This window comes from Pundamilia nyererei, unplaced genomic scaffold, assembly GCF_000239375.1.
Source record: "Pundamilia nyererei isolate P.nyererei 1_Seehausen unplaced genomic scaffold, PunNye1.0 scaffold00051, whole genome shotgun sequence".
Taxonomy (NCBI): domain Eukaryota; kingdom Metazoa; phylum Chordata; class Actinopteri; order Cichliformes; family Cichlidae; genus Pundamilia; species Pundamilia nyererei.
This window is the reverse complement of record NW_005187452.1, coordinates 2,790,252-2,817,891: the sequence shown is the minus strand read 5'-3', so window position 1 is coordinate 2,817,891 and position 27,640 is coordinate 2,790,252. Positions and strand designations below refer to the sequence as shown.

Genomic DNA, 27,640 nt, shown 5'->3' with positions numbered 1-27,640 from the left:
AAAAAGCCCAAACCACCAAAAATAAATGGCACCCTGCTGTTAGCAACATCCCTCACCTTACAACTCTGCACCAGCTGCTGGTGAGCAGCTGTGTTCTTGTTGGAGGCGGCGGCGTTTTGAGCAGCGGCGATTGTCTGTGTGGCTGCAGCTGCAGCTTGCTTGGCAGCATTCTGAGGAATAATGACAAGACCCATACAAACGTCACATGTAGAATATGGTTTCGCAGTCACGGTGTCACACTCTCTTCACTCCTCTGCTTCTGGATGCTGAAATGGTAAATATGCTGCTAAATATGCAGCATAAAAGACTAATAATTAGGAGTGGGACTTGTGTTTTCATACATTTTCTTCCTATATTTAAAAAAAAAGGTGTTATGTAAAAAGACTATATACAAGGAAAGTGCATTTAAAAAATGAAATTAAATAAACAAAATCAGGTGAATTTTAGAAATCCTTCTGAACGAGCTCAACATTATTATTTGAGGAGATATTGAGTTGTGCGTCAAGCAACCTTAAGGCATACGAGCAACTTTCGATCCATTTCGATTGCACTTCTTTTCCCATTTCAGGCAAAAAGAAAGAAATAAACAAACTGAAGCAAATATTTAAAACCTGACATTTAAATGGTGAAAACAGCTTAGTAAACATCAAAATCTCATCTTCCCTAATCTTTGGTGCCTCATTTGAACTTTGTAGACGGTGACACAGTATCCTAATACAACTTTAGAGATGGTGACATTTAGAATTGGTGCTGGAGATAGCACTGTATCACCTCTCAGGCTAAATTCAGGAAGAAATATCATCTGTCTGTGGTAGCTTATTCACTTGGGTCGATGTGCAACTGCTAATTTTGCTCTGCTGACCTCCAGTCTGTTGATTAGTTTCTTCTTGATGGCATTCTGAGCAGCAGCATTAGTGGCCACACGCAGCCCCTCTGCAGCCTCCCTCAGTCTCTGCTGCTGGTCTTCATTTTCTGGGTAGGCTGCTGCTCCCTGAGAACACACACACAGATAAGCATATACATGACAGATAGGCAAGGCAGGAAGAAATAATCTTAGAACGTCCAGTCCAGAGAAATCTTTGAAAATGACTTTCCCACTGCTCAACCTGATGCAAACAATCATTTCTTTGTAGACGGCTAAATGTCAGGAGCTGTTGTTTATTCATATCAAGAAGCTTTTCCATCTTCCTGTTTATACATACAGCAGTACATGTTTACTGGGTACTCGCACCTTCCCGTCTCCTGCTGTTGGAGAGAAAGCTCAGCCTGCTGCCATTAAGTTAATTAATGGGGAGCATCACCTGCAGCTACACAGAGAGGAAGGTGTGCATGACAACACATGTCATTAAAGAAATATTTAACCTCACTGATGCTACTGGCAGAAGTCACTGCAACCCAATATATCACGAGCACACAGACAAAAACAAAACTAATTTTGTGCTCCAAGAGCATTAATCAGAGTTAAAATGTTGTTAGTAACCGGTTTCGAGTCGGTGCAGTTTGCAGCTGTCATCAGCCTGTTGGCAACTGCTGACACCATTTAAATAGAGCAGCCAATTTGCATAATTATTAGAAAGTGATGTTTTCCACAGGGTGTAACAACACTTTGCAAGAAAGAATTCATCCTGGGGAACTAGTCTTTAAAATCCGAGATTGTTTAATAGCAGCATGGCACGCGAGTTTCAGCAAGTCAACAGTGCTCAAGCATCAGCATTGATTTTACAATTTGGAGCAAAAGAAATAAGCTAAATATGCTAAACCCGTTACCAAGGCAATGGTTGGCTAAGGTCTCAGCTTCCATTCACACGGATAAACATACAGCTGTGATGGTGATAAGTCTGGCATCAGACTCTACCAACCAGCTGGAGGGCATCATTTAATTTTCATGGTGGGAGTTGAGAGTTATTAATATCAGCGTGAGATTCTGTTGAAAGATAACGGGACCGATGTCGAAAGATAGCAGATAAATAATTTGGATAGAAGACGATGAGATAAGAGGCGAAGCTAAGCCTGACCTCAAAAGTCTGGGGAGAATGAATTTTGATGTCCAGGCAATTTTAATTTTGCTTTCATAAAAAAGTTATGAAGTAATAAGTAGATGAGAGAAAACTAAACAATATATTGCTTCAGACCAATTCTGTGAATTTTACACTTTAGTTGATTATTGTTTCTGTACTTCAAAGTAATTCCTAATCTCAACTATTGCTGTTTACCAGAGGAAGGGTTAAGGCAGCAGGATTTTCTTCATTTCATTTCAAAGTATAATTTGTTACTCAGTGAGCTCCAAAACTGCCTGAATGTTAGAAATTTTAGCAATATAAAAGTCACTATTCACACAACTCCAAGTGTCTATAAATCAACTAAACAAGGCCTAGATTTTTAATGTGTAATTTCAAAGTATTTAAAATAAAATAACTCTAACACACAAACTCTACAAGTACAAAAGAATGAGCAGTGTCACTAAACCACCAACGCTAATTCACAACGTTAACCAACAACAATTCAATATGCAGCTTAACAAGAAGACTGACCCTGTAGATGTTGACTTTGAGAAAAGCATCCTAGAAATAAGGATCAAGAGGGGCTTTTTTTCTTTTTAAATTGAAAAAGTTTTTAAGGTCATCTTTTATTAAAGAATTAGAACCGTGCCAACAAGACCAAGCAGAATAACCTCTCTCCCCTTTGTGTGAACACACACACCTACCTCCCTCTTGGGGTCTCTGGTTCTGCTTCTTTCCCCTCTGCTGTCACTATAAAGGTCATTTTATACATACCGGAGAAGCAAAGCCAAGCCCACTGGATCTTTACACAATCTTAAAAATGCCATTACTGAGATTAAAATGAAATCTTTAGCTCAGTTCAGTCTTTTTGGGGACAGAATAGGTATCAAAGCCAAATTCCAAAAAAGATAAACAGGCATGTTTTTGAAATTTTAGCCTAAGGAGAATTGGAAGGTTGCTGGTTTGATACCTGGCTGCTCCACTCTGCATACTAAAGGGGCAAGATGATGAACCCTGAGTTGCCACTGATCCCTTGATCGCAGAGTGATTATTAGATGGAAAGCACTTAGATGCAAAAAAAGTGCTGTGCGTAGGATAAAGTGTTTTGATTGCTCAAGTCGACTAAAAAAAAAAGTCCATTCACCATTTAATAAATATGATTCTTACCTTTGCTGCCTCCACCATCCTCGCTGTGGCATCAGCCAACAATTTAGCAGCTGCCAGCAACTTCTTAGAATTGTCGACGTCGACCTCGGCTTCTGCATCGGACCTCATGGCATTCACCAAATCGGAGGTGGCCTGAGCCAAGACTCGAGCCTGACGCACCATCTCTCCTGAGAAACGCAGCGACGGATTAAAGAGGAGAGATGAGGGGAAACAGAGACATGGGTAAATGTAGAAGTCATACTAATAACAGGCTCCTTTAACCCCTCCTCGTGGAGTGGTTTTCTCAATGAATGGATTAAAATTATGTCAGTGAATGTTTCCCACTAATGTGATGTATAACCCTACAAATTATGAACAAGAGGTATTTTAAACACCAAGATGTACAACCATGCACTAGCAAAAGCAAAAAAGCAAAAATGGTTCAACAAAGTATGAAATTCTGGCTTAGGAGGAATAAAATAACACAAAAAAATAATACTGGCTTTGGAATTTTGTTCAATTTCAGGAGCCCAGTGATGGACTAAGGATCTATCCAGGGTGTACACAGCCTCTCCCAATGTCAGCTGGGACAGAATCGAGTCCCTTCCAAAAAAAGACCGAGTGGTTGCTTGTTTTTAAGAAACCTGTACTGGGTACTTTTAGATCTCTTTACTGCAAATGCTTCCAAGTTTACTGAATAATGAACAGTTTGGATAACAGCATGTAAAATTTCTTTAACCACTTGCAATATTAGTCAAACCCTTTTCAACAACTGCTTTCTTTTGTACTGATTAGTGATAACGATGCAATAATGTTCCCATGCTGGCAAACCCTAGCAGAGGAGATGAACATTTTAACAAGACAGTATTGGTTTTTAATTTGAAATATTTTAATTTTCTATCAGTAAGACAACATAAAAGATCCCCTTCAGACATTTAAGCTCATATAAAATTTACCCTGCTTTGAGCAATCTTTTTGTTTCTGTGGTTTTGCCACAAAAAAGCTCAATTAACTAAAAGGCAGAAATCTTTACAAAGATTCAAGTTTCACTAACACGAGCACGACTCCAACTACATTATTAAAAGAGATGCATATGAGGTATAAGCACTGCGATGAGTGAACATCAGCTTTTAAACAACATGTGATATTAGAAATCCTGCTTGCAGGTACACATGTTTTCAGGTGAGCTCAGGGAAACGTTCGAAAGAATCAGATAAAATCCCTCTGGTGTCAAAGTGGAAAGAAAAAAGCCCAACAGATGTAACATTGATCAAAAGACCTTTTTTGATGGAAATTTTAAACCCAAGAAAGTATAAGGTAAGATACAGAATTTTTAAGCTTCCTTATTGTGCATTCACTTGTATTACCACGGTCTGAAGTAATAAATATGACTGAGGTGTAACAAGGGCCCTTTAAAAGAGAGCCTGGTGGGAGAGAAAGAAAATATACAAACATGTTTCACTCTGTGTGGGTGAAGAGTTGTATTCTAACAAGATCTGGAGGACTTTATATCTCCCTTGTGACACACAAAGAAACAAGCGAATGTAAATATTACTAGCACATTTCAAACTTTCCTAGACTAAGACTAAGAATACAGACTAAAATAGGGCTGTGCGATATGACTATAATCTCATATCCCGATATTAAGACATCTATCGTCCGATAACGATATAAATCACAAAAGTGTAACATTTTCTGTAAATTCTGTGAATCTCGGGCAGCTCGACTTGCGGGAAGTGTTTCCAGCTGGGCGTCGTGTACCTGGAGTCGAGTGTTTTAACCGATGCATGAAACGATACATTTTTAGACATAAGTTGTAACGGCCGCCGTTTTCTTTGTGAGTATTTATTACACGGCGTGCTGCGGGGGAAAGCCTGTTCTAACGTTTGAGTCTAAGGTTTCTTTTTTAGCACCTGACGGCTCTTTTTTGCTTCTCATCCGTAAACACTCGTCATCTTTCACGTGATTCAGTTTATTTTGAAAAGTCTCAACAGGATCTTGAGCTTTATTGTGAAAGGTTCATGTGGAACAAGCGGACACGCGGTGGTTTTACCGTCGTTGTTGCTAACGACAATGCATAAAAACAAACGCTTGTCTGTCTGTAGTGTGGTTATATTAAATGTAAGAGAAAGAGAGAACTTTAAGAAATTATTATAGCCACTACAGTGACCATCAAAATAATGAAAAAATATTGCCGTAAACAGTTTATTTTGCGACACCACGAAACAAACGATAGCGTAAAATGAAACGATAGACGTTTTTATGTCTGTGAAGGTTCTCAGTCATCCAGGTCATCGTAGTCAAAAGAGTTTGTCAAGCTCTTTTGACGATAGACGTTTTTATATCGTCATATCGAACAGCCCTAGACTAAAATATTTAAAAAATAAAAAATGATGAAAGAAATTATTGTTTATAATCTATGTGCCAAAGACACACACCCTAAAAGCTACTTTACGATAAGCCTCTGTAATTCATGTGAATGTCTAAGGTGATCCTTCAACCTGACACTACTGACAGAGCGACTCTTTTAATGCTCTTCACACTTTATCTTTTTTTATACTGGGTGTGACATAACATAACATACCGTCTTTGACAACCAGTTCAAAGGCGGCGTTTTCTGTCGTTCTTCTTTTATTTAGCTCTCAGAAGAATAAACAGCAATTTCTACTGTCAGGCCAATCACTTTGTCAGAGCTGACCTCTAGGCCCTGACATTCTCAGTGCATCTATATCCATCTATTGGTCTTTCTCTACTGTCAGGCTTGTTAAAATCACTGTCAGCTTTTCTCTGTGGACTCACAACGCCTGACAGGAGTCCATTCAAATCCAGCATCACATCAGTCTGTCAGAGGAGAAGACAGGAAGAGGCACAGATACACAAAAGCATCTACTCAGGGGCTGCAAGCCTTAGAGATGTGGTAAGCCAGTTTTTTTAAAAGAAAAATGCACCTACTGGCACTGTTTTAATGTATTTGTCTATTTAAACTCAAACTTCTTAGAATAACAGGTTGAGTTTCACATTTTTAGCTCTAGAGTAGGCTGTGGTAACTATTTATATACCGTACTTATGGCTGGTTTTTTGGAGGATGCTTCAGGCCGATTCAGCTCTCATGGGTTAAAAGTGTTGATAAGTCAACGCTGACACTTGATTTCACTTGGACAGCTTAGATGGCACTTATCAGCTAGTAGCTGTGAGCTTTGCCTACAAGCCAATGAATGTGTTTTAGTCATTGTTTCATTTCTTCGTGTTCATTTTTCCCCCTTCTCCAGATTATCAGCAATTACTTTCATAATACTTCTAAATTTGGATGATGGAAACAGGTCATCAGCAAGACAAAGACACATAACATGTTTACTTTATAACTGTCTCCGTTTTAGCATATTAGCATGCTGAGTTTTCTAAATGAGCACTTGACCCCGAGTTGAAGATGATCTGGTCGCCCCACCAGTTCATCTGCCTCCATCCTCTTTTGTCACATCAGTCATGAATTTTTTTTGTGGTCTTTCTCTTTTCCTCGTGCCCAACAGCTCCATCTTCAATATCCTTTGTCCATTGTATCTGCACATGTCCAAACTGTCTCATGTCGTCAAACCGCTAAACCTGCACCGTCTCTCTGATGTCCCCGTTTCTAACCCTGTCCATCCTGGTCAATCGCAACAACAATCTCAGCATCCACAAATCTGCCTCCTTTTTTTTGTTTAAATCAGTGTCACTGTCTCCAAACCATCATAGCAGGTCTCACTACCACCTTGTAAACCTTCACCTGTCACAAATTACCCATGACGCTCACACTGTCCATTGCTTAGGATGACTGACCCCAGGTATTTAACTTGCTTCTTCACCTGTCCACTTGCCTGTCTTTCACACACTGGCTTTTACAGACTTTAATTCCTCTTCTATCTAGAGCATACTTGCACCTGCTTCCTACTCTTACTACAGAGCACAATGTCACCTGTGAGCATCAGAGTCCATGGAGACTCCTGCCTGCCCTCATCTGTCAACCTGCTCATCACCATCACAAACAAGAAGGGGCTCAGAGCTGATCCCTGATGTAATCTCACCACCACCTTGGACCCATCTGTCACGTCTAGCACATACCTCATCACTGTCTCACTGCCTCCTCATACATGCCCTACACCACACTCATATACAGCACTTGTCTGTCACTCCTGTCGTCCTCATACAATACCACCCTTCCTGACTTCAAGTGAGGAAGGGTGGCACTGTACATGCACTGAATGCACAGCATATTTCAGATTTTAAAGTACTAGAAAATTCTCCTCAATTGGACTCACCAGCATCTCCCATTGAGCTGAAAATACTCTCAGTGACAGTCATAATGGTGTCCGTTGCCTGGTCATAGCGCCCAATCGGTTCTCCCCTTGAGGTGTACTGACGAACGTGTTGCAGGAGATCTCCTAAAGCCTGGCTAACCACGCTGGCTGCTGCACTCACCTTTAACACAAGAGATTCATTGTTTATTATTCCACCAGGCAGCAAAAGGTTTAGCGCAATGTTGATCTAAACTAAACCAAACTAACCTGCTTGAGAAGTTCGCCATCTTCTGTGGCTGAAAGGCAGGCCTGGACGCAGCTTTCCACCGAGCGGTCGACAAGCTTTCCAGCTTCAATTAACTGCTCTTGGCAAACTGGAGAACTGATAGTTGGGCTTACCACCTGCGTCAACATAAAGATGAAAAAGAATATATATAATTACCTCTTTTGTGTGAGAAATGTAACACAAAAACATTTTTTTTTAAATAAAAAGGCCTCAAATACAAACAGGAACCTGGAATAAATGAACCACTTTAACACTCTTTCATCATTAATTAAACAAAAAACCAAAGAACAGAGAAAACATAAATTTAAAAGGACTTCAGCATATGGCTGTCATCACGCTGATATGAACAGAGGTGAGGATTGGCTTTGTAAATGCAACTATTCAGATTAGGAGCCGGCAGGGCATTTAAACTAATTAGAGACATGTGGGCTGTACAATTACAGATGCACAAATATGATGAGGGCACAGGGTATTTATCAGTGCCTTAGCGTATACAGATTTTTTTTCCCCCCACTATAAAAATGGAAGTTTGCGCTGCAGAAAAAATGATAGGAGATTCTAATATTTGAGGAAATCATTTAGTTTTTATTAAATCTACAACACGGTTTTGTGATTATATCGCAAAGAGGAAACCAAATGCAGTCTTTCCCAAGTGTTTTTCTTGTAAAATTGTAAGTGTAATATTCACATCCAAGACAAAATAAACGCCAAGAAAATCCCCATTATTCAATCATTATTTCTAAAAAACAAGCATCATATTTAATGTATCTCATGGAAATACTGCTTGATGCGAGCCATTTAGTATAGCTTTGAAAACTTCTGTCTGAAAAGATTACAGAAAAAACAAAATAAAACCGCAGGGCAATTTAAAAATGAATCCAGTACATAGTTTACACAACCAAGCACTGACACAGAGTGCTGTCTGCAGCACATGTAGCTGAGTAGTATCACAACATTGCTGATGGCATTGCTTGAGTTTTTGAAATAAACAATTAACCCATAATTTTCCATATTGTACACACAAAGAATTTTGTTGGATCTTCACTATAATATACACAATCTCTATCTGCTTGTTTATGAACTCCTCCTGCGTGATTAATAGTTAAGCCAAACTTAGTACACAGGTACATCTTTGGCCCTTAAGGGTTCAAATAGGGTGCAAATAATTACATCATCATGTTGCCCAACAACCACCAACCAATGAGCTGAAATGACCCATTTGCAACATTTATGTATCTGTAACATCTTATGAAAGCATTACATCCTTTTAATTTCTTGAAAATAATGTCTTAAATCCATAAATCGTCAACGTTATTTATATACCGAATCACATTGCCTGGCATCCACCTAACAATGTACTAGCGCAGGACCTGAGCATTGCAGGGGATCAACAAAAATGGTTTCATTACGATACTTTCTCGCTCCTTCTTATTATGTATATCAGTTTATAAACAGACCAAACAATACTGTTGCATGGGCATGTACTAGTATATTAAAATCTGATCCAGTAAAAGGACTAGGATGTTACAATCCCTGACAAAGCATTGCTTTAAATGGAGAAAATCTTGGGGGATGGGTGTCATGAGGAAAAGCAGCCCAGAAACTTTACCCGCCGCACACATCGTTGTGTGCCTCAAGTTTCGTTCTTTTACCCAAGCTAATCTGCCAGTTTTCCTTGGTTAGGTTTAGGGATTAGAGATCTGATCTTAGTAGCTAAAAATTGGAAAACCTGTACCTGGCAGACTTTCTCTGTAAATCATTCAACATTTCCATGTTTTTGTCTTTCCTTTGTTACTCATGTTATAAGCTCCTTTAGCTAGCAAACCCAAAGCTACTGTCATTCAGAACATCAAATCTGACCTTAATATCCAGCATCTGCTTGACTCAGTTAAGGACAGAGTTATGGGGAGTGGTCACCAATAACATGCCAATTAGGTTGTTTTTTTAATGGATTAACTATATATGAACTTTATTATAAACATAATAAATGTAATCTTTTTCGCCAACACTTGCAGTCAAAGTAAATGACGCTTACAACTCACAACCTCCACTACTTTGTTGTATTAACTAAAAACAGGAAAGAAGTGGGAGTATTTATGTCTGTTGGTTTGGTCCAATATTAGTAATGCTGGATGTAAAATAAAACATTTTCTTCCATCGGCTGTGTGTGGGGAGAACACAGTGAAGAGTAAAGGAAAGACAAGTGATCTGTTTCACACACACACAAAAAGACTGAAAAAGTTACTGATCCACATGTCTAAAGAAGAAGAGACAGACAAGAAGATATCATAATTAATACTATTTCTGATGTTCAGCTGATTCAGGTATATCCTACATTAATTCTCTTCAGGCTGTAAGGGGGCAATCAACTCCCCAGGCTGTCTTTCCCCCCATTTGGCTCACATAGTTTTAATTATGGAGCGTGGACAGTTTAAGCTAAACGCAATGAATTGTTGTCAGTGTCACAGAGGGCCGATGGAGCAACGGAAAAGATCTCTCAACCAGGAGTTAGATAGGAACTCTCGTGCTAAATCCCCTAACATTGAAGATCTATGTTTAGTTTATGGAATACATGCAGGAATATTAAAACAGCGGATGATATTTCAAAGTTGTATTCCTTAAAAGCCAGTACTGGTGTAGGCCCAAAAATGTAATATCGGTCAAGTTTAAAAAAAAAAAAAAAGATTCATGCTTGTAACGACTGGTGAAGGAACAGAGCTCTTCACTTTCATTTCATATCACATCCAACAAAGCATATTCTTGTACCTTGGCACATGCCACCAGCTGAGAGGTGGACAGGGCACACTGTGTGGCTGCAGCAATGACCCGGTTCTGAAGGACGGTGTCCTCTGCAACCTGGGCCACATTCTTGGCCTTCAGCACCAACATGGCTGCTGCATTGGCCACTGCTTTCGCCAGATTCATCAGGACATCCTGTAAAGCAACAAACATAGAAAAAAAAAAACGTGGAAATCCACCTCATTAGCAACATTATGTACCTGTACATATATAACATTTGATATAATAGCCATAAACAAATGGAAGAAATTGCAGCAGCAGCATCTTACAGTAGAAATGAACATTTAAACCAACACTATAGTGAAGCAAAAATCAGCGCAGGATTGTCTGCAGTTATATGCAACTAAATAAATCTCATCAAAGCTTCTGCCTCAATAATCCAATTAAACACACATACGCATTTAGCCACTCCACATCTGTTCAACTCATTAACTGAATTGTTGTAAAATGCAAAACAAGCAAAAAATGGAATGTGTTTAGGAAGGCAGGCTAAAGAAAAGCTTCATTGTTTCTAGATTAAAAGCTAGAAAATCCTTCAACTCAAACCGAAAACATGGTCAAAATATGGAACAATATTTTGGTCTTTTTCCCCTGGATACAAAGCGATTTTGATTAAGTGAGTGGCAGTTCCAGAGCATTGACTTTTCTCTGAATGCACTGAGGTGATAAATGGCTGCAGTCTCACCTGAAACCTCTCGTCTGTCTCGTTCTCTCCAATCTGGCGCAGGAGGTCTCCGCTGGCCTGACCAATGCTGCCTGCTGCTGTCAGCACAGTCTGTCTTGGCTGCAGAAAACACACAGGATGTGAAACTGTATTTAAACACCCGGCAGCATTTTATATCTTGATTTGCGTGTTGTGTGCGTTGGATCAGTAGCATCTAAACTCAAATCTACAATTCACCTTTCCAACTATCCGCATGCACAGTGATGCACACCTGTGTAAAGCTTAATGGTTTTCAGTTAAACACTGTACAGTACCTTGGTTTTTTTTTTTCAAACAAATTAACAACACATCCTTACATTAAAGTCCTTCAAACTAACTCCAAACTACGTGCTGATCAGCTCGCCTTCAATATCCCGTCTTTATTCAGATTCACCATAACAATTTAGTTAGTTAAAGCTGTCAAGCAGTGGAAGATGGTAATATAATTAGGTTAGTTCAGGACCAAGAGAGAAAATAGATTATTCAGAGACGATCCATTGTCTCATGGTAGAGCTGCTCTGTGACCAATTTGATTAGCGTTTTTTAGGTTGCCCATTTGGACTGAAGAAAAAGCTCCACAGGCACATACACACAAAATCTGGCATTTAATGGAGTACAAATGGTGAAAAGTTTGCTTGATGCTTGGAATCCAGAGTGAGGACTCATTTTCACACATTCTCCATTTTTTATGCCTCTATCAATGTGGCTACCCCTCCTCCTCCCCCTCCTCCCTCTGGTCTCAGCACAGTGTGCAAATTTGGTCCTCCCTTCATACTTTAGCTTCTATTCTAATACCTCCTTTATGTCCAGACCTTATTTGACTTTAAACCGACAACCAAAGCTGACCTTCCACATATTACATATGCAGTAGACGATATTAATGCATACACAATGCTCCTTTTTAGCTTAGTAGCCATCGGTTTTGCCGCAGTAATAGATATGGCACTAAAATGTAAAGTAAGCCTAAATACTGAAAGAGCTTAAATTGGTTTATTTTTATATTTTTAGAGTTTGGGGTGCTTTCGCTCACCTCTCCAGAGGCCGGCTCCACAGCCTTCAGCAGGTCAGATACGGCCCCTGCAAGTGTCCTGGCGGCCTTCATCAGGTCGTTGCCTCCTCCTACGTCGTCCTCCATGAGTGCAGCCAACAGCTTCACACCCTTTGACATTTCAGTCAGGTTGGAGGATATGGTGGTGATGGCGCAGCCCACTGCTGTGTAGTCTGTGTCGGTAGGATCGGCTAATTATGATTAAGAATGAACAGAAGAGAGGAGATCAGGAAAATATACAGTCTCAGAGAAGTGATTATAATAAAGGTACCCCAAAACGAAAGATTCACAGAGTCAGTCAGCTAACTATCAAAAGTATTTACCTTTAACCAAGATTACAGACTTTGCATAATCACATAAGTCTAATTTCAGCTGAGAGAAATAAGCACAAAAAAAAAAACAACCCTAAAAAATAGTGAAGAAATTGGGAACAATTCCCAAGAGCATTAAGCTGAAAAAAACCACACCAATAAATGATTTTCAACATGAAGTGGCAAGACTGGCACAAAGCCAGCCGACACCTTCACCAGCCCACATTCTCCAAACCACAGCAGGATATGAGAGAGCTATTAGACTTTATACAGGTTCTACAATGATGATAATGAACACCAGAGTGATGGAAAATGTCTCCTTTAAAGTCACTAATTGGCCAAATAATTTTAACTGCAAGAAAATAGCGCCGCTAACACTTCCTCGTAAAAGTGTGAGCACCACTACTTTACAGGCCTTATGTAGAATTCCCAAAATACCTAATTGTGTTTATTTTAAATAAATGTCAGCACTGAACAGTGTATGCCAGAGACACGCTCTACTATTAAGACTGAAATGAATTAGATTTTTTCCTATAAGCTAGACTAAATCCACGCTTTCTTAGTGGACAAACTGATTCATGTTCTGAAGACGAAATTAATAAAGAAAAGCATTATCAGATTGTGCTGACTCCTTCCAGAGCCACTGACCAGCCGTGAGGTTGACAACAGAGGCTGTTCCTGCAGTGATGGCGTCGACTTGGGAGTGGATCTCGTGTTTTGACTCATCCATCTTGTTTTGGATCCACACCTTAGATGCCTAAACAGAGACCACAAATCATCACTGACACGTGTAAAAATACTACAAACATGATTTTCAATAACACATCTCATAGACATATTACTACTATTACAGTATCAGCATATATATTATAGTTCAAGTGCAATGCAGGGTACCATGTCTTGTCCCAGTGGTGGAAGGTTGTCCACCTCCCCCAGGTCTATCTGGGCTTTCTGCACAGCTTGCATGCTGGTGTTGATGGTTCCCATCAGAGCTTGTTGTGCTGAGCTCTGCACATAAAGATAAAAACATGTCACCTTACACTGCGAATATTAGACTGAATGTGTGCAGCAGCATCGCTACAACCACCTGTTACACGTGCGGCTTTAACAGGGAAGAAAACTTTACAGGCATCATTACCAGTGGTGGCATGTGTCCACGGTGCATCTGACCCATTGTGATCTGCTGCTGAGGGGATGGCATGGTACCCATGCTAAGTGATTCTGCGCCGATTGAGCCAGAGCGGATCACCCCTGGCAGCGCCACAGAGCCGTGCTCCACCCGGCCCATACGGTTAAACTGCTGCTGAAGGATGGTGGACCTGCAAATATGATGCATGTAAAACATTAGTCTTCTCATACGTGCATTTGTGATTGTGCACAAAGCAGAAAGATACTGAAAAGTCTTTGCAATGTGTACATCTGGCAGACAAAGGTTTGTTTTGTTTTTCTGCAGATAAGGCCTTCCAGAGTTTGGCTTACTACGTCTTTGTAATATTAAAGACGATTGCCTACAGCCAGTGAACAAGTCTGGATAAAAGCGGGCGAAGGAGGAGAAAAAAAATACAATAACAATTGCAACAAATACTCTCTCGGTTGAAAACAGGAAAGCAATATCAACTGAGGCATGAAAGGAAAAGGACTTCAGTTACACGCTGAGAGTCCACTGTGGCTCGGTGAGCTAATATACATCTAATAAGGAAATGTTCAGACAGAGCCTTTGCCTGTCCGGTGCAGCAAAATTTCCTCACATAATGATTATCTTTCAGGATAAGGAAGTGAGGTTCTGCGAGATGGATGTCTGAGCTGTGGTCACAGGCGGCAGAGAGACGGAAATAAAGAAAGACTTAATCTTGTGCTTTGTTCAAATAATATGAGAACGCCTTGTACCGTGCTATTGTGCTCACAGTCAAAGCATCATCATACGACCGTTTATACTCAACATATATTTGAATACAACTGGGCTTAAATAAAGACTGCTGATTTATGCTAAACAGAGGCTACATTGCCACTTTTGTTCAGCAGGCTAATGCACATACTTTTTCGGGGATACAGACTCCTCGAGCATTGTTGACTCCTCGTCACCTTCTAATCCAAAGCGATCCTTGCTTTGCTTCTGCAGGAAACAAAATAACAGAACAAAAATTTGAGTGACACAGAATTGCACACTTGCACAGGTTCATGACAAATTAGGTCATTCAGAGTAGAATACAACTAAACCTTGAACACACCTGTGATGGATGGTATTCTAACCCCCAGAAAAAGGAGGGGACGACAGTTCTAATGCTTATAACAGTGATAGGTAATTGTGTTAACCATGGAACCTCAGCTGTTCACTCTAAGCTTTATTACCAGCTCCTGCTGTATACCGGTGCCACATGAGCCTTTCCACATGTGCTTCCTTTTTATTTAAATGGAGCTGTATGACACAGTGGCTGGGCTGTGTCTAGTATCAACAGATGTGAGAATTCATTTGTCACAGGAAGATATTGATTCGCGAGGATTCATCAGCATCTCCAGAGATAAATGTCTCACCTTTTTGAGAATGATGTCGATGTAACCGGCAATGAGCTGGGAGATCTGTTCCCCTTCAGTGGTCTGTACAGAGTAGTAGCTCTCTTGGTACTCCCCAAAGTCCTACACACACACACAGAGACACAGACACACACACACACACCTTATACATGCATTTCATTGTGGATTGTAAGGAAAGTAACCACTGCAGAGTGCGCTGTGCAGGCTAAGGATTTACTGCAAGGATTAGAACACTGGTTGACATCAAAAAGCTGCAACATACAGAGAATTGGATTAAACCAACAGCAATCTTGGGGTAGACGTTTTACAGGACGCTGAAGATTTCTTTCAGCGGAGCATTGCAAAGGTTACTTGCACATGTATTGTTTAAAAAAAAGGACTAATTAAAATAAAGAGTTCTTTACACTCGCGCACTTAAAATGCTAAACCTTTCCACCATGACATCTTCTGAAAGCTGCAAATCAAACCTGAAATCACAGCGTCACGAAAAACACGCGGACTAAACGGCAGAGCACTCTGCCGAATTAACAGCAGGAAAGAGGCTGGGTTAATTTAATTAAGATGTTGCGTCTTCCAGACCTGCAAGATTAGACCCATGTTGCTGACACAAAGAAGGGATTTTGACACTGACAAAAAAAAGAAAAAAGTCTGTTCAATATCTGAAGTGCACCAGGGGCAAAAAAAAGCCATGCAGGCTGAGCGTAACAGTGATTGTTTGCACCGCAGGAATCGTTGGGTTTACCGTGAGCCTGTCACTCTTATTTAGCATTAGCGACAAGATGCTCAGTGCAAACAGAATGAATAAAAGATAAAACACGCCCCCCAACAGAGCCAGCATTACTGAAGTATTCAGAGCTCCTGCTTTCTGTAATAAATGTGCTACAAGTCTTAGGCTTAAAGGTAGAAAATGTGGCTCTTACCAAGGTGAAGCTCTTGGGTGATGCTGCCCACCTCTTCACAGTGGTAAGTGGCCACTCTTGAACTACATCTTTGGTCTTCTCATCCACTCTCATCACAGACTCTTTTGTGATACCCAAAAGCCGCGGCACCAGTTTATTCTTGCTCTTCATCTTTTCCTGCAAAAACAAATTTGAACCATGTAAACTTTACAACACTGTCAAAAAACACAAAATATAACTGAGGGTATAAAGTGCGATCAGAGACATTTGAAGCACAGGGCAGATTAACAAGTTAAACAAATCATGTAAATTTATCTTCCTCTCAGCACAAAGGTCTAATTTTTCTGTCACAATGATATGCCAAGATGGGTACTTATCTGTTCAACCAGTGGGGGGAAAACGTTAACTTTTCCCAGTTAGCAATTAAAATGTTGCATCTTAAATCTTGTCTTTATCTGCCTGTCAACATCTTTCAACCTCCTGCTAGATCTCCTGTATTCACTAAACCTTTAATGTTATACTTAAGTTGCTTCCTAAGCCATGAAGCATTACATTTCTCCCCCCCTTTTTTTTCTCTTCGATGGAAAGAGCAAACATTTGTTCGGGAGCTGCAGTTAGAGAAGAGACACAAAGTGATGGACTGTGACACGAGGGGCAAAGAGGAAAATTGTGCAAAAATCCTGAGGGGCCTGTAAACTCACTGGGGACTCTGTAGGTTATAGGTTAGAGACTATCGGCGGATTTTTTTTTTCCCCACGGTTGTTTTTAAAATGTTTCTGCTCCGTAAAATTAACCTTAATGATGACAGACAACAAAAGGTGAGCAGATATAATGGCTATCTATATTTTTATGTATAGCATAAAGGAATACACAAGCCACTCGCTAAAAGCTATTGAACCAATACAACACAGTAGGGCTGTTCAATATAACGATATATATCAGATGACGATATAAAAACGTTTGTTTCGTGGTGTCGCAAAATGAACTGTTTACAGCAACATTTTTTCATCGTTTTGATGGTCACTGTAGTGGCTATATTAATTTCTTAAAGTTCTCTCTTTCTCTTATATTTGATATAACCACACAAGCGCCTGTTTTTATGTGTTTTGGTTAGCAATAACGACGGTAAAACCACCGCGTGTCCGCTTGTTTATGTTCCACATAGACCTTTCACAATAAAGCTCAAGATCCTGTTGAGACCTTTCAAAATAAACTGAATCACGTGAAAGAGCAGATTATTTACGGATGAGAAATAAAAAAAAAGAAAACCTCACAAAGAAAACGGACGTTACAACTTATGTCTAAAAATGTATAGTTTCATGCATGTGTTAAAGCACTCGACTGCAGCTGCATGACAGGCAGCTGGAAACACTTCCCGCAAGTCGAGCTGTCCGAGATTCACAGAATTTACAGAAAATGTTACATTTTTGTGATTTATATCGTTATCGGAAGATGGAATTCTTATATCGGGATATGAGATTTTGGTCATATCGCACAGCCCTACAACACAGTGTTTTTTTGTTTTTCCTTTTCAAAAAACAAAAAACAAGATACATCTTTGCGCTTTATCCTTTTGTGATGAAAGCTATTAATGAAAAGCGCAAGTGACTTGTCCCAGTAATACCAGGAAATATCCAATTTTCTACTAGAGCGCAGCGAAGCTGACAGGAACAAATGATGCAAATGGAGATTTCCATTGCAGGATGTCCTCTTTGTGACTAATTACGTGGGGGGGAAAGTCACTCTGATACTCTTGTCAGAACAGTTTTATAGGTACTGCATTTGGAAGTCTGCAAATTGCTCCCATCAGCTCGTATCTGTTGGCAGCTGGACTTCTTCAAGAGATTCAGTATCGCTGGTTTACCTGTGCAATGTCTCCTTGTATATCTCATTCACTCCACTTCCTCCCTACTCACTCTGAAATAATCTTAGTGCCACACTCGGCTGCACAGACAACATTTGGTTTCCTTCCAGGAACACACTGAACTCCCTGCAGAGGAGGTGCTGCCAGTGTGTGTTTGTATGTGTGTTAGCGAGAGAGGTGTGCAAGGGGAAAATGCATGGCAAACAAATCACAAAAGGGTTCTTGCTTTTGCACGCAGCGCATTCTTTCATCTTGAAATTTTGGTTTTTTGCAACAGGTACTCTGCTTAGTTTAAGGTGACAAAACGAGCTGCGAGAGTTCAAATAGGAGCAGACAGTTTATACAAGCTGAGTCCACCATCAGCCTCTTTATCCAGTTAGCACCAAACCCAGAGGACAGATTTCATGCTGTGAAGATAAAAGGCTCCGACTACAGTTCGGCTAATTCCAAAATCTGCTTCCTATTACAATAAATAAAAAAATAAAAAGGCAAGTAGAGAACTTGAGGCTATATTTTTACTTTTTGAAGGAATAAAATAGGGCATTGGTACTTCAAACATTTGGTAAAAGGACAAATGGATGATTTTAAAAACTTACCTTGACGAGGAAGAAGGAGACGCCGTATGTCCGCAGAGACCGCGCCAATTTGACATACTTTACTTTTGCCTCAATCTCGGTCATCTCGCCACAGTTCTTGTGCTCCTGCAGGTCAGATTTTTCATGTATTGATTTTCAGAACACTGAAAATCCCCCCGTTTCACACTTGTGCACCAATGTGTACATTTATCAAAAGGGACAACACGAACACACCTGGAATATTTTTTTTTCAGCTCCTCTCTGCTTTATGTACTCTTTGGGTAGAAACTCTTTCAGGCTAGAAAAGAAAGGAAAAATAAGAAGCTGAAACTCATGAAAAAAGTCTGAACTCTCCTTTTGTTGTTTCCTTTTCTGTTTATTTCTGACAAAAAGAGAAAAAAAAGTTTTTCCACAGACGTCATGACACAGATGCTTACTCCAAGAATCCGGGTTTGTGTTTATGCTCTATGTGAGGTCCAAACTGGATCTGTGCCTGAATCCCTCCAAACTCGCAGGCCTTATCAAACGACACCGGGTGGGAACCGTTCAGGATATCATCTCGAGCCTAAAAGACAAATTAAAACGGTCAGTAATTAACTGTAGACATCAAGTTTATGACTTCATTTTCCACTGTATCTGTTTTCTAGACTTGCATAATTCTTAATTGATCAAAAAAAGCCAGCCGTGTGCACATTTTGTAGCTGCTTGTCACCATTAGGAGACAAGAGAAAAATGGGTTTTACTGCATATCGTCTGCTCACATCCTGTTTTACTCAGGAGAGGAGAGACACTCTTATCCGAGTGTCTGTTTTTGACACTGGCAAACTGCTGCTTCAACAGTCATGAACTGCTGAAATGAAAAATGAGAGGAAGACATATTTAAAAGTAAGTTCCAGACCTGTACGTAAAGCAGGTTGAGTTGAACTGGGTCTCTGGAGTCTACATTCTGGTCAGAGTAGAAGAACTTGCGTCTCAGGAGAAGAGTCTCGTTCTCGTCCACTCCCTGCTCCCTGAATGTTCTGCTATGGTCCAGCCAGTTCACTAAAAAAATTAAAAAATAACAAGTTCATAGAAATCTCTTGTTAAAGAGGCATAGGTCTATTATCTTTATTTAATGCTCACCATATACAATAGCAAGTTTGTTTTATGTGTGTGGTTTGTTTATTAATCTTTTTACGAGTATTTGTTTTTGATAAACACCAAATTGCATCTTCACATTCGTGGCTGGAAAAAGCAAATGTAAATACATTTTGCCCGATTAAGAAAAAAAAGGGCCACCTGTCATCTCTGTAGCAAATTTCCTCATTTGTGGCACGTGGCCCTTTTTTATAACTAAACTGTTTAAATTGTACGAAAGCATAAAAGTTCTGCAGTGTTAGGGGCGTGGCTGCTTTAAGTGGCAGGTGGGTGCTGAAACAGGCAGCTGCTGTCTGCTACGCTGTAGCTAAACTCATAACAGTGTTTGCAGTGCTGGAGGCTCACTTTGCAGTTAACTGTACTACAAGCCAGTTTAACTATTTACCTATATGTTACTTAGCACTAATAAACCGGTATCTGTGTCTATGGATCCACCTTGCCACCCAGATTTGGTAGGGCTGCATATTCCTCCAAATACCGTAACTTTTGGCTTCTGAAAGCTAAGACGGCTAAAATGCTGAATTGAGGTGTAAAGATGGGACTTCAAACCTGCTGTTCATGGTGGCTCCATCTTTGTTTTATATACATTATAAGCTTATGGGACAACAAATGCTGCAAAGTGAATTTATGGACATTTATTTGGATTTGACATCAACTATAATTACCATAAATTAAACAGACTATGGTCCCAACCAGACTAATCTACATCCCCTTATTCTTGAAGTACAAGCAAGTCCATCTTTCCCGTCTCTATTCAGTCCTTCCCAGGTGAGGCTCACCTTTATTACAGAGTAAGGCTTTAATCTTCTGCTATATGTGAGGGAGTAAAAAAGGGAAGGAAGCAGTGATTTTGCACACAGGCACAGAATACAGCTGCATTCCTATCTTGGATGCAATATAGGCAGGAAGTGAGATGTTTTGACCTGGGATCAGGAGTTTAGATTTAGTACTCCCACATTCCAGTGAAAGCTGGTAGATATTGCAGAGAGCTGTGAACGTGGGCTACTAAACTGCCGCTTTCCATATATAACATGTTTCTGGTAAAAGACTTCACTTTAAAAAAAATAAAAAATAAAAAAAATAGGGAAAACTTGTGTTTTCATTTTCTTTCTTGAACTCACAGTCATCGTCTGTGTGAAGCTTGGCTTTCAGCTTTTCCATCTTCCTCTCGTCTCGCAAAAGTGTTCTGTCTTTCTTCAGGGTACCCATGCCATCCTCCTTCTTCTCCTCCACCGTCTCCTGGATCAGAGAGTATTCCTCGTAGTTTGTAATGCCTGGGGAAAGAAAGGATTCCCATCAGAGATAGGAGGAAAAGGATTTCACATGGAAAGATTATTCTTTTCTTGTGTGTGTGTGTCCATAAAGGTTCAGCACAGATTCAACAGATTTGTAACACAGAGAGGATTGGCAGCACAAGAAAACAAAGATATGATGTACCTATTCTACTGCATATAGTCACAAGCAGCTCTCCCACTGTTTTGGAGTCGTCCACCATGATAGTTTTGACAGCCCCATCCAGCATTTTAATTTTCTGTGGTCTTTGCTTCTTCTTGTATTCAAGAATATCCTGATTGAAAACAAAAAAGGTAGAGAGAGGGGGAAAATGTGAGTAAAATGAAGAAAGAAGAATGAAGGGAGAGAGAGCGAGTCAAAGTAACTACTTAGAAAAAGATCACAAGCATCCAGGTTGCGTAGAGAGAGGGGAGAATAAAGGCCAGAAAACCGTATTTAACGGCTGCCTATCACAGCCTGCTGCTCCCCTCCAATCTCAACAATGAGACGAGATTTGGTTCAGAATAATTGGTCACAGTCATGCCTTCTACCTGGGTTGCCTTTGGTAGATTTAAAGAGGAGAAACCATTTAGAGCTGCAAAACCACAAGCACAAATGTACCGAGGGGCTGTGATATGCAGTTAAATAGAACACCAGAGTGTATCAGGCCTTTGGCAGTGAGAATCAGAGCCTCTGAAACAAGCTGGCAAGCGATCTAAAGCTGGCTATAGCACTTCTTTAAGGATCGCTTTTAAAATCTTCTTTTGATGTTCTCAGTGTCTTGGTTCCCAGTTTTAGCTTATGCTTTTATTTTCTCGGGGTGCTTCTTTGTTTTGTCTTCCTGTGCATGATGTGTGTCTGAATGAGATTTTTGGCAGCTGTTTCAATTTCTCTTTAGTGAATTTATGTCGATCGAAAATGTTTGGTTTTTTTAAAATTCAGATAAAATGTTTAAATACACTCAAACAATGAAGCATTTTGCTGATATATTCAACATTGCAAGGCTTTAACTCCCACTCCCAGTCTTAATGCCAGGTAACAGAAGTATTGTTAGCAGAGGCGGGAAGTAACAAAGTATCAAGACTTTGAAATTGTATTTAAGTAGAATTATTTTGTCCTTCCTACATTATAAAACAAGTACCTCTAACTTTGTACTTCTTATATTTTGAAAATAGGCTTGTTACATTACATTAGGTAACATCTGAGGGGAGATATTTCCTGCCATTACACACATTTAAACAAAACTAGACAATATACTGGTGGATCCATCGATGGTTACGCACTTAAAGGGGAGGGTGAAAAAGACAAAAAACAGGAAGAAAAAATACATAAAAAATACACAAAATGATATGACTTATTGTACTACACTCAGGGGTTATGGTCGCAATACTTCTGATTCTAACTAGCACTGCAGAAGAGGAGTGCGCATGAAGGGAGTAAACTTCTCTTTTTCTTTTAAGTGACGGGTAATTTCAGATTTCTGGCAGCTCACCAAATATCAGCAAACACACAAAGTGCTGGTCTGTAGTTTGTCACACAGTGTGTCTGCTAACTAAATGTTCAGCTGCCGTATTTCCCAGGAAGGGAAAAGAATGAGCTCTAACTTTATATCTTTCCATCTCTTTGTAAAGCCGGACAGCAGAGGGAGAAGGCAGCTACTCCAGGACATTTGATAATGTGGAAATTTAAAGCCTTTTAAACACATATGGGATTTATAGAATAATCTTGCTTTTTTCATATTGTGAAATATTCTGCAAATCAAATTAAAGTGCAAAGGTTTCACTGATCTGTTTGCAGTAATGCACCATGTTGGATTGGTGCAGCAAAGCTGTGCTGTTCATAGTCAATGTTATGTTCCATCAAGGGTAAATTATATTTAAGTTGATGATGCTGATTAGATTCACTCACTAAATTCCACCTTTATGGGAAATCAGCCATGATAACTCATATAATATCTGCGTATATTTGCTCAGGTGTGGTGGCAAAGGCACTCATCTATAATGCAGGCAAAGGCAAAGAGAGTTTTTCTCCGCTTCAGTTCTACTTAACAGATGTTCAAGCTGAATAAATTCATTAGAATTCGAATTTAGGTTGAAATGAGATTCACATTCCTTTGTATTAATATTATTTTTTATATTAGTATGGTGTTATTATGGCAGGAAGTTCAGTTAGCCTTTTATTTATTTGAGTTAAACCAGTACTTCCAACTTTTACAACTGTATTTTTTTTATTTATTTTTTAAAACACAAGTATCTGTACCTCTACTTAAGTGAAGAGTGTTTGTAATTTTTGCTACCTCCAATGATTAGAAAATGTGTGAGACGCTGGGACCACCAAGCATCAGTTTATGCTGTTTATGACACAGCGTTATTCACATGCGTGTGTGTGTGTGTGTGTGTGTGTGTGCGTGCGTCGCCCCCATGATGCCAGTTATCCATAATTCACGGTTACATTTATTTACCCCATTGCGGAGCATGTAGTAATCCAGCGTCCTTCCAGATTCCAACCAGATGCCTTTTCTGGGGTCTTCATCCGAAAGAAACAGGCCATAGTCTGAAGCTGTAGCAGTGAGAAGAAACAACTCTACTTTAGACATTAAAGAACTGAAAATGACTCCCTAGGCCAAGATCAGATTAAATGACATCAACTCTATAATGACCCCTCTATGACAGCATTCACCACATGTTCTGTAACAATGGTCATAAGAGCGCAAGGCAAGTCTGTAAACATGGAAAATCAAAAGAGGGATGATGACTTTGGTGCTGCTGAATGGAACAGATAAGTCAGACCTGCTACTTGTGTAAAATGGAAAGCTAGCATTGGGGTCATGGAAGTAATGGCAAAAATTTCAGATTCCATGGTTGCTTAATTCAGTGGTTCTTAAACTGTGGGACTAACTTTGCAGAGTAAAGAGCCAATGAAATCTAATTTTAACACAAATGTGATTTATGTAAAGCAAATTAAACACGATTTAATTGTCATATTGACATTTCAATCGCTGGATGTCAACTTGAATCAGTGATTGATACACAAAAACAAGTTGTGTTTTTTGGGGGGGGAGGGAGGGAGGGTCTGAAAGAAGGTTCATGTCTGAAGAAGTTTGAGACCCACTGACTTAATCAGAAGCAAAGCAGCCAAAATTGTGACATAATCTAATCCAAGCATTAGTTTATTGACTGCAATCCAATTTAAAGCAGTGTAATTGACATATAAACCTACCAAATGAGACTTTAACGTCTCTACATTTTGTAAATCAAATATTATCTAAGCCACATTTCCATCATATTGCTTTTTGCTGCAAAAGTCTTCACCACAGCCAGTAAAGTTTATACTTCTCTCTTTGTCTTTACAAAGAAAACCCCCAATCATAGTTTGTTTTTGCAACCAAGTAGAGTTAATTCTCACCCTGTCCAGTTTGAGCCTCTGGGACCCTCTCTCTGATGATCCTGCAGGCATCATAGACAGCTGTTGAGGGCTCAAACTGCATCGTCTTCACAACGTTGCATTGCCGCACGCAGATTTTCAGTGACAACGCCACCATCTTGCCAGGCGGTGCGGGCGAGCGCTGCAGCTACACCTGGCAAAAATCAAAGAGGTTGAGTTTATTAACAAGGCGCGAGTCTCAAATTTGAGCAGAGGGAAGAAACTCGTTGAACAGGATAAAAGAACCAGATGGTGAAGAAGAAGAATGCCCCTTCAGTTGTTTTGGAGGGGAGGGTCTCTGAAACACAAATCTCTCTATGCTGTTTTTATATTCTAATATTTCTAATATATCCAGTGTGGCACCACTGTGGTGCTTCATGCACGGGAAAATGCATAACCTAAGCTCTTGTAGTATATCACTCTTTCATAACACATACTTAAGGAAAACATCTCCTTGCACCATCATAAACAATGAAATTTTCATGCTTCATAAAACAAAAAGGAGCTAACAAATTTATCACTTTTTGAAAATGGCCCATCTGGTCCCTGCTGGGGACAAAGAAAAAGTCTCTTCTCTGTGAAAGATTTAAAACTAAAGCAGAAAAGCAGCAACAACAACAACTGGAAGCAGAGAGGCAGCTCTCTACAATTGTTTTCATACTAGGTGGGTAAAACCCGCTTAAGTCGTTGATGTTTCTTTGCCAATGGGGGGAAAGCAGCAAGAAAAGCCTGCATGAAATTTCCTTCTTCAGAAAGGAAACAAAGCAATTTCCAACTTATCTAAGACAAAGTCAACATGAGTCCTACATTGTTGAAATAACAGAATGCTTGATGTTCTCTTGCAACACGCAAACCAACAGTGTAAGAAATCACACGCTGTTAATCATCTGTCCATTCATTTTTTTAAAAAGAAAAGAAAGACAATACTGAGATGAAATAATGAAAGTCCTCTCACACACTGCTGCATTTTTATCTTAGATGCTATAAAAATGCTTGCTTTAACAATAGTTTTCAGCGTGTAACGTGCAATTTTAATCCATCTTAGACAGTTTTATGTCATTAGAAATGCACGAGGAGGAGGAGGAGGATGCTTGTACACTTTCAGATTCAACACCGCTGCGATTCACAACTAAAACGGAGAAAAGGGAGAAAAGAGCTGTGACCTCGCTGACAGAGCACATCCTGTCTGTCACCAATGGGAACATAGGAATACCCTGTGGCACAGGAGAGTCAAAGGTCAGAGGTTAGCCTGGGCCATAGCTGAAGTACACAGGCAGCTTCCCCTCTGCTCCGCTGGCCTCTAACCCTGACTCAGACTCTCAAAATCTGGTTCCTATGTGAGATTAACTCGCACAAAGGAGTGAAGCGTTCGTCTTGCACCATGTTGACATGTCACCGTGGTATTCTGAAGCCGGTAATAACACAGCCAGGCATTTTTCAGATATGCATCTCAAGTTGGGTAAAAAAAAAAAAAATCCATTATGTTAATATGTGTTGTGTCTCAGTTTAGCACTTGTTAAAATGTTCTATTAACAAACCATTTGCGCAGACTTTCAAGCCTGTACATTCCTTATTGCTGTGTATTCCGTCTTAGTCAGTCAAGCCTTTTCCCAAACCTCCTGCTGATAGTTCCTGGAGCCAATCCAAACACTTCTACCGCTAACAACTGGCTCCTACTCAAAATATAAGAGTGTCAGATCATGACACTAGCAAAAACACCATCCTAAAATAGTTATGAGCTGCTATTCTGGTGATCGCCCGCTAACCAACAATATGAAAACATCTGTCTTAAAAGACCAGTTATCAGCTATGAAAAAACCAACAAGGTGAGCTTGTGGGAACCCTGTCAGGGCTGAGGGTGATTTACACGTACAGTATATGAACAGATTTCTGGAATACTACAAATTCTGCATCGCTGCGTGAAGCATCAGCAGCATCTGTTTCAGAGTCACGGTCATGATTGTTTTGGGGTCTTTTTTTATATTCCCTTTATCTGCTAAGCTTACAGTGCTTTCTATCTTTTTGCCAAGAAACAAACTTTACAGAATTTCAGAAATGTAATCATCAGCCATTAGTGGAGAAAGATGAACAGGAGGAAAAGATAAACATTAACCCCATTTCCAAAAAAGTTGGGAATGCTGCGATCACAATAATAATGGAACCAATGATTTGCTTATAATTTAAAATCTTGATCTGGAATATGGCCATGTTTCCCACCAACCTGCATCCATAAGAACAACGATTCCTATACTGACGTGATGGGATTTAAGTTGCTTGATATGGAATTTCAAAAGTTTCTTTCTTCTAGTGCTGTCAGCGTTAATCTTGTTAAAATGACGTTAATGCCATAACCGCATTAACGCAGCAAATCTCTGTTAGCGAGTTAACGCGGATCGCCCCATGCGAGTGCTGCACGACGTCAGCGCGCTTAAGCTCGTTAATACGTTAGCGCTGTGCAGCCCCTGATGTCATTAATGTCATTTTAACGAGATTAACACTGGCAGCACTACTTTCTTCATATCATTCACTTCATATGTATTCAGTAAAGGTTTTCAGTGGATGAAATATCTGGAATTGGTCCAGTCCTTCAATTGAGCCAGCCCTCTTCTGCTTCCAAGGAGCCAGAGTTTCTTGCAACCTTTTAAAGTGCTCTTGAGCAATAGTTCAAAGTTTTTCTTTGGACATTTGCAACTTTTTCACACCAGTGATTGTAATTTTCTGAAGAATTTTTTTAATTCTTTTTATTTAAACAACATTCAAGCATTTCTGTAAAAAGGTTTGTAATATTACAAAAAAACTGTGACAGGGGAAACACAAGTAGATTCAGCCAATCACTAACAATAAAGGAGGTATGGCACCACAAGCACAAAAATCCATTTTTGACTGCAACTTTATGCATTTTCCCTGTTTTGAACATTTAAACTGTAGCATAACACATCTTATTAGTGTCAACCATGCTGCTGAAATGTTATTCTGTGCAGTCTCCCATTTCAATACAGGTGGCAAACCTGGCGATGGATAAGCACAGTGAATGCACAGTAAAGCCACACACCGTTTGGGTCCCGAGTCAAATCGGAAACTAAAAAAAAAAAAAAAAAAAAAACCAAAACTCCCACACCAGCATGACATAGTGCATTGTGCAGGACAACAGACATTCAGCTTACGCCCTGAAGAAAAAAAAAAAAAAAAAAAAAAAAAACACCCACACAATCGGCTCACACAAAATCCTTTTAGCCTTAGCAGTAATATGAAAATTGGTTGTCACACAGCATGTTTTACTTATCCTCCTTTAAACCCTTTTGAGCTTCTGTAAGATGTGAATCCTCTGTGAATTATAATTCCATTCCACTGCACACAAACAACATATTCAC

The 27,640-nt window shown here is 39.8% G+C and overlaps 1 protein-coding gene across 4 annotated transcripts in view; it reads right to left on the bottom strand.

The window, feature by feature from the left end:
* Nucleotides 1–27,640, bottom strand: part of tln2a (talin 2a) — a 104,349-nt gene that overhangs the window by 29,024 nt on the left and 47,685 nt on the right. For all 4 annotated transcript variants that reach the window (XM_005733354.1, XM_005733356.1, XM_005733355.1 and 1 more), the window contains exons 3-24: nucleotides 24,252–24,423; nucleotides 23,308–23,405; nucleotides 21,012–21,141; nucleotides 20,696–20,848; nucleotides 19,336–19,478; nucleotides 18,875–19,002; nucleotides 18,672–18,735; nucleotides 18,459–18,563; nucleotides 16,020–16,175; nucleotides 15,100–15,201; nucleotides 14,604–14,680; nucleotides 13,706–13,886; nucleotides 13,462–13,575; nucleotides 13,216–13,324; nucleotides 12,239–12,447; nucleotides 11,191–11,289; nucleotides 10,473–10,640; nucleotides 7,688–7,822; nucleotides 7,442–7,601; nucleotides 3,168–3,334; nucleotides 863–991; nucleotides 57–170 (exon numbers count right to left, since the gene is read on the bottom strand). In XM_005733354.1, the coding sequence (XP_005733411.1) occupies nucleotides 57–170; nucleotides 863–991; nucleotides 3,168–3,334; nucleotides 7,442–7,601; nucleotides 7,688–7,822; nucleotides 10,473–10,640; nucleotides 11,191–11,289; nucleotides 12,239–12,447; nucleotides 13,216–13,324; nucleotides 13,462–13,575; nucleotides 13,706–13,886; nucleotides 14,604–14,680; nucleotides 15,100–15,201; nucleotides 16,020–16,175; nucleotides 18,459–18,563; nucleotides 18,672–18,735; nucleotides 18,875–19,002; nucleotides 19,336–19,478; nucleotides 20,696–20,848; nucleotides 21,012–21,141; nucleotides 23,308–23,405; nucleotides 24,252–24,387 (2,877 nt within the window). In that variant the 5' untranslated portion in view covers nucleotides 24,388–24,423. The remainder of the gene's footprint in view (nucleotides 1–56; nucleotides 171–862; nucleotides 992–3,167; nucleotides 3,335–7,441; nucleotides 7,602–7,687; nucleotides 7,823–10,472; nucleotides 10,641–11,190; nucleotides 11,290–12,238; nucleotides 12,448–13,215; nucleotides 13,325–13,461; nucleotides 13,576–13,705; nucleotides 13,887–14,603; nucleotides 14,681–15,099; nucleotides 15,202–16,019; nucleotides 16,176–18,458; nucleotides 18,564–18,671; nucleotides 18,736–18,874; nucleotides 19,003–19,335; nucleotides 19,479–20,695; nucleotides 20,849–21,011; nucleotides 21,142–23,307; nucleotides 23,406–24,251; nucleotides 24,424–27,640) is intronic.